This window comes from Berghia stephanieae, chromosome 6, assembly GCF_034508935.2.
Source record: "Berghia stephanieae isolate SIO BIC M18660-M18661 chromosome 6, UCSD_Bste_1.3, whole genome shotgun sequence".
NCBI classification, from domain to species: Eukaryota; Metazoa; Mollusca; class Gastropoda; order Nudibranchia; family Aeolidiidae; genus Berghia; species Berghia stephanieae.
The window spans coordinates 11361648-11373837 of NC_088365.1; the positions used below are offsets into that span (position 1 = coordinate 11361648).

The 12190-nt window shown below is 36.0% G+C and overlaps 1 protein-coding gene across 2 annotated transcripts in view; it reads right to left on the reverse strand.

The window, feature by feature from the left end:
• The window catches only part of LOC144974479 (uncharacterized), a 41237-nt gene that overhangs the window by 18695 nt on the left and 10352 nt on the right, over positions 1–12190 (reverse strand). The window contains exons 2-3 of one of the 2 annotated variants that reach the window (XM_078917378.1): positions 8878–9047; positions 3555–7907 (exon numbers count right to left, since the gene is read on the reverse strand). In XM_078917378.1, coding sequence (XP_078773504.1) covers positions 3555–7515 — 3961 coding nt within the window. In that variant the 5' untranslated portion in view covers positions 7516–7907; positions 8878–9047. The remainder of the gene's footprint in view (positions 1–3554; positions 7908–8877; positions 9048–12190) is intronic. The other variant, XM_078917379.1, reaches the window with a different exon arrangement.

The window sequence follows — 12190 nt, forward strand, 5'->3', positions numbered from 1 at the left end:
CATCTGAATAAGAAACATTGTATACTGTGTCGTAACAAATGTGACGATTTTGCTGTGAGTGGTAAGGAGAGGGTTAACCTACTCGTATTTTAGCTTATATGACGCAATGTTGATGTAACACGCCTTTTATCTGTAGTACTCTGAAAATAAAACAACAGAAAAATATTTTAGCCAGAAAACTCTTCCTTCTAATATCGATCGATTGAAATAACCCTCATTTTGTGAAAATATCTCTCAAACCTGGGACTTCTTGAAGCCTAAGTTTGAGATTTTTTGACAAGGTGAAGGTCATTTAAAACGATCAATATTTGAAGGACGAGTTTTCTGGCCAAAATTTTAATGCATGGTTTTTTTTTTTTCAGAATACGTCTGTCATTTGCTTTCAAATGCTATTATAGTCGGTACTGGTGAATATCACAGCCGGAGAGATCATGAAATAATTTTGATGTTGGGACTTGAAGCAGCAACCGATACTACACACACACACACACACACACACAAACACACACACAAACAGAAACACACACACACACATACACATACAAAACATACATATCCGCTCTCATTCTCTCTCTCTCTCTCTTCCTCTCTCTCTCTCTCTCTCTCTCTATCTATCTATCTATCTATCTATCTCTCTCCCCTATCCCCATTTATCCCCTCCTCCCTTCTCTTGCGTCTCTTCTTGCATCCACACCCAACACCCTCTCCATACATTTACATTATCTCCACATTTGACAAAATGTGATATTTTGTAACTTTACATATTCGTGTTTTGTTGCTGATCTTCTGGCGAAGGCTAAGGGCCGAAACGTTGTTTGTTTTGTGTTGTTCCCTTAAATATGAGTCACATTTACTCACTTTATCTTTCTCTCCATAAAGAGATAGTAATGTAAATCACTATTGGCAATCACCAAGGATTAACTTGACAATATCTACCCCTCGGTATGAAGACAGCTGAACGATAAGACATAATAATTAGAGAGGGTGAGAGAGGGGGGAGAAATAGAGAGAGAGAGAGAGAGAGAGAGAGAGAGAGAAAGAGAGAGGGAAAGAGCGAGAAAGAGAGAGAAAGACGGAGAGAAAGAGGGAGAGAGAGGGAGAGAGAGGGAGAGATTAGGAGAGAGATTAGGAGAGAGAATGAGAGAGAGAAAGAGAGAGAGAGAGAGAGAGAGAGAGAGAGAGAGAGAGAGAGAGAAAGAGTGAGAAAGAGAGACGGACAGAGAGAAAGATGTCATTTTTTAAACTTGAGCATTTATGTAACGCAAGATTCATTAAACGTGCGCAAAGCGCTTTACAGAAGATGCCAAGCCAACAGTAACATGAGATATGTAGGACAAGACATGACGTCTTAAAGGCGATAATAGAGAAAGAAATTAATTATATAAAAAGTAAGGGAAATTGTAGATTTAACTAAGCTGATGACATTATAGGTGGTGGAGTGGGAAATAGATAATTGAGAATGTCGGCGCTGTTATGACCTAAAAGTGTCATAAGTTCCATTAAAACAAAACAAAACTAGCACCTAAACAATGACATAATATCGTCAATTTCTATATATTATAACATTCACCCTGAAAATCACTGTCAAAATCAGTGATATTGTTATCCAGGATTAATAAATACACACGGATAATATAATCTGTAGATCGATAACTATTGATTCGATTTAATATCTATTCTGATTTGCTCTGGAAAAAGCACGTATTTCAAATTTTGGACAAAAAGCTCGTCTTTCAAATATCCATCAAATAAACTAACCCTCGTCCCGTCAAGAAAACCCTCAAACCTGGGACTTCATAAGTCCCAGGTTTGAGATTTTTTGACAAGATGAGAATTATTTTAATCGATCGATACTGGAAATGTCGACTTTTCTGTCCAAAAATTTTTAACTCGTCTTTTTAATAGAGTAAAGACATTCTTAATGTTAGGTGCGAGTGCCAATAAATTTATAAACAAATGTGCTGAGAAAGCAAAACGTGCTGCATTGAAGCGAAAAATTGTTATCTAGATCTGCTTTACAAATTTGAAATACAAAATAAACCATGAAAAACAAATGACCCAAAAATAGAAACCCCGGCGGCATGTCGTATTAGCTGTTGTATGGTATATATAAAATAAGAAAAAAAAATCTGAAATAATAACAAAACGAAACAAAATAAGAAAGTTTTTCAAAAATGGAATAATCAATTTTAAAAAAAAACACAACAAATTTACACTTCAAGAGACTAAACGGTGAACTATCTCTAAACACTTCATTGAATTTTTTTATTTTTTTTTGGTTTTATTTTTAGCAAGTCAGAAAGGTGAAAACGTTTTCACCACATCCGATCTAACAGGCTATAGATACACGCTGCAGACAATACTCGCATGTTTTTGTGATAATTACAATTATATGCTGTTTTGTCCGCCAGATCTGGTGTACATCAGATGTTGATCAAATAGATTCCGTATTAATTGAAGGTGCCAATCCACGAACGATTTTATCATTATATAATGTGCAAAGAAGCTTTTATTTGTCATGTTGAGATAACAAAACCGTGATTTTTTGTTGTTGAAATTTTGAAATATTAGAATTAAGATACCTTAAATATAACTATGAAATTAAAGTTAACTTCTTTAGGTTTTGACATGAAATTCATTAATTAATGACTATGGTAGGATTGTTTGTGACCAAAATTATAATGGCATTTCATACAACAATCTGACAACTCTTACTTTGGCTTTTAAAAAAAGCAAGGCAGTGGTAGAGTCCAGAGAATAATAATAATAATAATAATAATAATAATAATAATAATAATAATAATAATAATAATAATAATAATAATAATAATAATAATAATAATAATGTTGATAATAATAATAATAATAATAATATAATAATAATAATAATAATAATAATAATAATAATAATAATAGTACTGTGTGCATAGATAGTCAGTTAATGAATAAAACGTAGCTTGATTATATAATAGTATTCATTCAAAACTGTGAGATACGATTATAGCTGTAAGCAAAAGCTGTAATATTTATCCTTAAACATTAGCACTTCATGTATGTCAATAAGATCATTTTTATCCATTTTTCCCCTTTTTTTATTAGTGTTGACTTTCAAATTACTGTAATCAAAACTTTCAGAAATGGAAAGTGTCTATGTTTTTTAAACGATATTTTTTTCTTGTTCTTGTTCTAAATAACATTTTTAATGGTAATTTGTTTCATATATAATTTTGGTAATACTAGGTCAATACTAACTGAAATGCCCAAAGGAGTAAATTTTTTTCAGAGCCGAGTTGATGGAATGTACTTCGCAAATTAATTTCTTATCTAAAATGTTTGTTTACTTTTGTTCGTTAAAAATGTTATGAATTGGCATCTGCTTACCAATTGCGTGATGGTACTTTTTCATGCAACCATGCAAAGAAAAAAAGAATAAAATTAATACGTAATTAAAGAGAAAGATGCCCAATCCAGGATCCTATTGAGTGCCAAGTGAAAATGGAAGAATGGAAATGTGCGCCGAAAATATTCAACTTGCAGTGAGGTTAAAATTTCACCTTGTTTTGATTTTGCGCTCTCGGCTAGTTCTTCCCGATTAGCATCGGCGTCAAGAGTTTTACAGTCGGTGTATTTTCCATCTGCAACTAAAACTCCAATTTTTTGATGAGCTTCGGACAAATTAGCATTATCATCATTAGTTTCATCGACATCCAGATCATCTTCAACATCATCGTCATCCATTTCAAAAGGATTGGTTGAAATTTCCTTTGGAGAAGTTTCTATTTTATCATCAATCGCTTCTGGGATATTTTCTAACTTTAAAGCAACGCTTTCTTTCCTTTTCTTCTTCTGATAAGAACAAGAATCACTCTCACTGATTTTACAACCAATACTTTTATTACTATTATCACTTCCAATACTTTTTGCATATTTATCAGCATCTGCATTGTCATTATCATCCACGCTACTCGTTTTCTCAACGCGGCGATTATATTCTGTGTACACGTCATCAAAAAATGGGTTCGAGTCATCAATATCCAAGTCTAGGGATTCGTACTTAAGCAACTTACCCTTTGACGCGGAAACAGGCGGTACTCGCGGTGGAGGCGGTGGTTGAGATGATGGAAGTGGTACCGTTGGCGGTACCGAGACATTTAATTCCGATGATGACGAAGGCACAGGTTCTGTTTCTTTATCCTTGTTTTGATCACCAACACGACTACTAGTACTGCCACAACCTCTATCATCACTAATTTCTTCTGAATTTTTCCTGAAGAGATAACTGCTCCCAACAATTGTGGAGTCATCTTCAGAGCTAAATTGTTTTGTGGCAATAAATCTATGAGACACAGGAATCCCCAAATCCCCTTCTTTGTCATCATCGGCAGCCAAATCTTGTAACAAGTCCTCTGTGCTGCCGATATTATAATACACGCCTTTAAATTGTGTCTTTATGTTAATCTGCTCTTCCTGTTCCGACAGGCTACTTCTACTTAGTCGCTTTAACCGTGTGGCATGAGCACTCCCTTCGCTAGAATCGGAATCAACGACTTCAGCATCGTGAGTATCCTCCTTTGACTCATCGTCACCGTTATTCATTTCTTCATCATCCAAATCGATAATTCCTTCGAGAAATATATCATCGTCTATCACAAGTTCATCATCGAATGGATTAATCCGATCTCTCCACATGGAGGTTCTACTTTGCCTACTTTGTGAAAACGTTTCACGTTTATCAAAAACTGAACTCGACCCTGAACCTACTCCTTTGGGAGAGTCAACACTAGTTCCCATATTATAATTGGGACTGTTTAAAACCGAAATGTTTCTATTTGTGACAGTGCTAACGTCTAAGGATTTGCTTTTAGCAAATTTGTTATTATCGCGAAGCTTTGCGGGCGGACTGGTTTCTTCAAAGGACTCACTTCTTTCAACGAGGTTCTTTTTATCGCCTTCCATGTTGAGCTCAGTGATAAGGTCGGTGTTGTAGATGTTGGGTGTAGATCCAAATGAAATGCTTGCCTCTCTCTTCTTCGTAAATGGCAAAGATCTATCAGCAATGGCTTTGGTCCTATGTCGCAGCGTGGTACTGAAATCGTCCTGACTTCCAGTTTGAGATGATTTCCTGTCAACTTTGATGACGAAAGATACTACGTCATCCTCATGAGTCGTGGTTTGTCCATGCCATTTCCGGCGCCTGGCCTCACGTCTCCATTGATCCTCTGAAAGAGGGTAGATAAGAGTATGCGGAGAAAGTTCCCAGCCTCCAGGACGTTCGGAGTAAACTTTCACATATTTGTCAGATCTGCTGATAATCTTTTCTTCAGAACTTCCAGCAAACCGGCCGTGAAGTGTGGCAGATTGTTGTACGGTAGCAGGGGAAGAGGAAGGAGAATAGTTTTCGTCCAGGTGTCTGTCGTCGTTAAACTGTAAGGAATTCCAGCTGGGGCTAGGAGAGTGGAGGCTGGGAGAGTGGAGAGCACTGTCAAAATCGGATGGTGAAATGATCTCAGGAGGCAAGTTGTTGTATGAAAAGGATGGGAGTGGGTCGATCTGAATCTCAAGGTTCTTTATGTTCTTATTTTCACTAGGTGCTTGGACATTAATTTCCGGAACGGAATCAGAGGGACTGGTTGGAATTTCAGGACTTTCAACTAAATTCTGATTTGAGTCGGAATCTTTGATAATTTCGTTATCCTTTTTGTTGACTTCATCGTCTTGTTGGTTGGATTCTTCAGTATTCTCGCCGGGTAAATAACCAACAGGAGGGCTTGGTCTTCTGTATGATTCCTTAAGAGAACTTTCTAGACTTTCTGATCTATCTTTGGCAGATATTTCCAAGCTGCTTTCAACCTCTTCTTTAACTCTGTCTATGTTTCCGGCTTTATGTTTCAGGGAATCCTCAGCTACACGAATTTCCTGTATGTCTTTGTCTCCAACTTCCAAAATGCGACCAAAATCTTTTTTGTCACCAAGATCGTCTTTAATAGAATCGACAACTGTCTGGCTATCTAGCTTGTCTTCGACATGGATTTCTAGATTGTTCTCGGCGTTATCAATTGCATTGCCAATCCCGCCAGTATCTCTTTGAAGTGAATAATCAACTTCAAGATTTTCTAGTTTGTCCTTGCCAGAGGTTTGTACGTTAGTCTCTGCGTCAAATTTAAACTTGTCAATTTCCTCTTTATTTTCTTGGAACGAGTCAACAAGTTCTAGATTATTGAACCTTTCTTCTGTAGTTGTTGAAAAACTGTTTTTAACGTTGTCGGTAAGGTTGTCGATGTCTTTTGTATTTTCTTGAAGTGAATCACCGGCTGGTAAATGTTCTAGTCTGTCTGTGGCAGTGCTTTCCAACTTGGTCTCGACCTCTTCTTTAAAAGTGTCGAACTGGTCGGTATGTTTTTCGAAAGAATCAGCGACTTCAAGACCTTCAAATTTGTTTTGGCCAGATATTTCCAGACTACTTACAGCGTTGTCCTTATGTTTATCAAGGTCCTCAGTGCTTTTCTGAACAAAATCTAGATTTTCTAATCCGTCTTTGGCTGAGATGTTCAAGTTGTCCTCGGCGTCACTTTTATACTTGCCTAAGTCTTCGGATTTTTCCTGAAATGAAGGAACAACCTCTAATTTTTCTTGTCCGTCTTTAACAAATATTTCTGAGACGCTCACTGTTTCTTTATCTTTGTAGAGGTCGTCTGTAATTTGTAGAGGAGAATCATCAACTTGTAAATACTTTTCTTGTCTGTCTATGGAAGAAGTGTCAATATCGTGATCGACGACAACATCGCCATCAGTTTCGGTCCAAGAAGAAGTGGAGGATTTGACTTCGTGAACAAAAGAAATAATACTTCCCTTTTTCTCTTCCTTTCTCACGTACTTGGTGCCAAGATCATCAAAATAGTTTTCTACTTCTTTTCTTTCGAAATTGTTATCACTATCATCCGAAATTGTGAGACATTTCTCGTCAACCGTACTATCAACAGACAACTCCTGATTGATCAAATCTACGTTCTCAGAATCAGGGGGAGAAGTTTGGGTTCTATCTACTCGCCCACTTCCATCGGAATCACCACTGTTTGTATCCGTGGAATTTTCAGTGTCAACACTACCATTGGAATTGTTCCCGTCAACACCACTTTCACCAGAGTGGCTCAAGCTAGCATCGTTTTTATTATCATTATCACTATCATCATCATCATTATCATCACTATTTTCATCACAATCCTCGCCGTCTACAGCATCTTTCACCTCATCAATATCGTCAACATCATCGTCAAACGTTTTCCCTTCTTGACTTCCAGGTCGAAAAAACTCGAGCACACGTTCATGCAACGACTCACTCTTATTTTCAACTGATGACTCTGTGCGCTCACCACCCTTTCCACCTTCCCCATCCAGGCTGTCACCACCATCAACACCACCATCCTCACCAACACCGTTATGGTTATTCTGTTGTTGCTCCGTCTTCCGCTCCCCTCCTCTCTCTTCCACCTCGTTGCTGTCACCTCCATCCCACATTGTTACGGGATGTGTTATTAATAAGTTAAATGTGCTCCGTGTCGAAAAGTAGAATAATTTGCCAATAATGAATATTCAAATGAGGTGTTGTCGTAACGTGTAGAATTGATACAGCAGTTGACTTTGCTCAGATCAGATGATTTCACGTTGACCAGATCCAGCCCACAATGCCTTTAATAGAACGCTGTCCAGATCTTTTTAATGTTTATTTGAGTTCAGTTGTATGTTTTTGTTTTGTTTTGTTTGTTTGTTTGTTTTTATTGTCCTTGAAAATTTAATTTTAGCACTATTCTTCTCCGTTTATATAATAAGATTCTCAATGAAAGAGTCTTACAGTTAATGAATAATTGTAGTCTTTGCGATCATTTATGAATTTTTACCAGTTTCATCTCCTTGATCAAAAAAAAAGAAAGAAATGAAACAAGACAGAAGAATACACTTTAGATATTATAATAATATAGTATGTAAAAAAAAACCTCTTACGGTTAAAATTTACGTTAACTTATTAACATTTGCTTCTGTGTTTATTATAATGGGGACAATAAATAAGAGAGCAGACACTGGTTTAAGATAAAGATATGAAAATGCATGTATGAAACATGGTACCCGAACTTGTGAAGTGTAATGGTGGACACCATGTCTGACCGATAATCAGAAGGTCTGAGGTTCGATCCTTCGACTGACTTTTTGGGATGCTTTTTTTTTTCTTGTATTTTTCCCTCTGCTTTGTCTAGCACTGTTTCATTCATATATACTTTTTCAGATCTTTATCATTTGTTTATTATAATGCGCAGCCTTAATAAACAAGTGTCACAGCCGTAACGTCTAAATGCGACTTTATACGTGTAAACTTATTGCTGAACCAAGCCTTGATATATAAATTATATATGAACAAGTAGATGTTTCTTTATGCAGAACATATGTGACCCCTCGTCTCAAAACGTTATTATGTCGGAATGAATAAGTTTCTGAAAATTGAATTTATTGCCAGAAATATAAGACTTGCAATGAGTTTGTATGTTTTATTGAAGAGAATGAATATCGTATCTTAGAATGCTAAATAGTAACAATTCACATTTTTGACCAGTCTAGCTTTAATTTGGCTTTTTAGTATCTGGTTCACCCAGACATAATACCGTTTTGTAACGATGGGTCACATATTGAGATTGATTTTTTATTTCAGAGAAGAGGTACAGGGTGGGGTGGGGTGGGTTGTGGGATTGGGAAACGTTTCTTGGGCGGTGTGTGCAAGAAAACAAATAAACATGACAAATGATCAAAACATAACCTTTTAAAAATTGTAGATATGGGTTTAGAAAATGGAGACAGAGAGTAAAGCTGAGTAATAAATATTATACTTACCACCAAGATGTTACGATAAAAACATTTTGTTTAAAAAAAAAAAACAACTATTGTATGGAGTTCTCTTGGAACTTGCTGTCTACCCTTTGAAAAGGACGTAGTTATACGGTGTCGAACTGGTCAGATTGTGTGTGTGCGTAAGACACTCTACCATCTGACCACTGTGTTACCTTCCAGACAACGATGATGTAATAATATTTACACAAATTACCACCATAAAATATTACAAAATATCGACACTACTAGAGCCGAGGTATTCAATATGTATAAATTGATACAAACATGAAGAAATAAGGTCGGAAAAAGTTCGCATCTGAAAAAAAATTTGATTTGAAATCGTAAAAACGGTATTTAATGCACTTGACTTGACCTCTTCATCTGTAGAAAAATATTGCGTTACCAATCGTTTATATCAGTATACCAATCAATACCTATCAGTATTATTCAATGAATTTTGATACAGAAATAAGACTGTGGTGGCCTTCATGTCAGTCATTATCTGCATATAAAACACAACTAGAATATATAATGCTCGTACAATATAATGACGATTGTTAAGGTATTGATATTAAAGATATAATTAAAGGTGATATCGTGGTAATAATAACAATGTTGATGATGATGATGATGATGATGATGATGATGATGATGATGATGATGATGATGATGATGATGATGATGATGATGCTACTTTTCAAAATTGGAAAAATGTATTAAAAATGAACATTTGCATAGATAGTTTTATTATATTGAACTACCATTAACATGTAAAAATAATTTTTAAAAACAATAACTTTGATACTACGCCTATAGATAGAATGCGCTTGGCCAAGGAGTTCACAACATTGCCATCCGGAAGTATAACGGACCAACACACAAACTCTGTGTAACCATGAACTTTTATAGTCTGGTTAATACTGTTTAGTGAGAACAACTCACAAACGCGGATGGCAAAAACAATAACAAAGGCCTGAGTGACGTCATCTTCGAAATATCTATACTTTGTCTCAGAAAAATGTAATTTATAAGCATGGGGTAAAAGTAACCTGGGTAAACTATGGATATAGTCGGTGTTACGGTTAAGTGAGTTAAAAGCTAAGAATATAAAATCAGGTATGGATGATATAATGACCGTGATACATTGAGGATTAATAACCCTATTCCATTTCTCTCTTTTGGCTTTTAGAATTATTTTTAAAAAATATTTTTGTGTTAAATTCTTGGTGTTTTTTAGATATAGAAAATGCGTTAACCCTCTCCTTATCAACTACAGGAAAATCGTCACATTCGTTTCGATACAACCAACAGTTTTCTTACTCAAATTTCTCTTGTACATCATAAAATTTAAAGAAAATGGACAATGTGTTGTAGAGCATGTCTTGCTAAAGAAATAATTTATCGCAAGAACTCGCTGCTATTGTGTTTGTTGAGTGATAAAAATTATATATATTTGTGTTAGTTGGGTGTGAAGTTTTGGGGAAAATCCTGAAAATGGCTGGTAAGGCGAGAGTTAAACTCTCTATATTTATGATAAAGTCAATAATCTCTTTCATTTGTACATCATAAATTATCCTTCCGTACTATGGAAAAAAACACGTAACTTAACGAAGTCCCGGGTTTGAGAGTTTTTGATAAAGATAAGGGTCATTTTACTATTAGATCGATATTTGATGGATGAGTTTTATAGCCAAAATTTTAGGTTACCGTCAACGGTCATACGGGTTACTTAGGCCATCCGGTTACTTAGGCCATCCGGGCTACTTAGGCCATCCGGGTTACTTAGGCCATCCGGGGTTACTTAGGCCATCCGGGGTTACTTAGGCCATCCGGGTTACTTAGGCCACTTAGTAGAATAAAAAAGGTTGCTTTAAAAAAAGTTAAATTCATGATTGCTTATTAGATCTATTGGGTTCTAATTATTTACAAGATAAAAGCTACATGTAATTTATCTTTTAAAATAAGCAATCTTGTTTTCAGTAAGTGGCCTAAGTTACCCCGGGTGGCCTAAGTACGTGTTTTTTCAAGAGTGCGACAGTGCGCACGAATAGATAGTTCGAAGATGACGTCAACAGGTCTTTGTTATTGTTTTTTGCCATCCGCGTTTATGAGTAATGCTCACTGAACTGTATTAACCTGACTATAAACGTTCATGGATACACACAGTTTTGTGTGTTGGTCCGTTATACTTCCGGTTGCCAATGTTATGAGCTTCTTGGCGAAGCGCATACTATTTATAGTCTAATAGTTCAGAGAAATGTTAGATTTTGGTGATTATAGAGAAGAGGGCAACAGGTTGTCCCGAGTAGTCAGGCAGTGTCAATGGTTTTATACCCGTGTGTAAAACGTTTATTACCGTCACTATGCTCCACTCACTCAACCTGCATAATAATATTGTCACGGTTATAAAGTCACTCATGTTCATACCTTGTTGGATGGAACATACACCTATACACATACACACACACACACACACATACGCACACACGCACACACACACAGACATACTCACTCAACATAATATATAATATACAAATATATTCATACACGCACACACCCAAGCCCGCACGCAGAGAGAGATACCTGCGCCTACATTAACTCACTCAATCCTAGAGATTTTTTGCTACTTTTCAAAATTGGAAAAAAATGTATTAAAAATTAGTATGGGCAGAGATAGTTTTATTCAACTACCATTAACATGTTAAAATGAAAAACATTAGCTTTGATACTGCGTCTATAATTTGTCTCAGAAAAATGTAATAAATAGGCATGGGGTAAAAGTAACCCGGGTAAACTACGGATATAGTCGGTGTTAGGGTTGAGTGAGTTAATGAGTTCTTTAAATGCAATGTTCATAAAACTAGAATAATACCTCAACTCTCTCCTTGTCATCTATCTTTAGAATTTCCCTTGAAAAATCACACCCACCCGACACAAAATTGACCTTTCCTAATCAAACAAAAAAGTAACAAGTGCGTTCTATAGATAGTATGCGCTCGGCTAAGAAGCTCATAACATTGCCATCCGGAAGTATAACGGACCAACACACAAAACTGTGTGTATCCATGAACGTTTATAGTCAGGTTAATACAGTTCAGTGAGCATTACTCATAAACGCGGATGGCAAAAAACAATAACAAAGACCTGAGTGACGTCATCTTCGAACTATCTATGCAGAATGTTATTCAACAAAAAGATGTCTACAACACAGTGTTTAGTATTTATAGCTGTAATCAAAGCATTTCTTTAAATTTTGTGATGTACAAGAGAAATCAAAATGAGAAAATTGTCGGTTGCATCGTAACGAATGTGACGA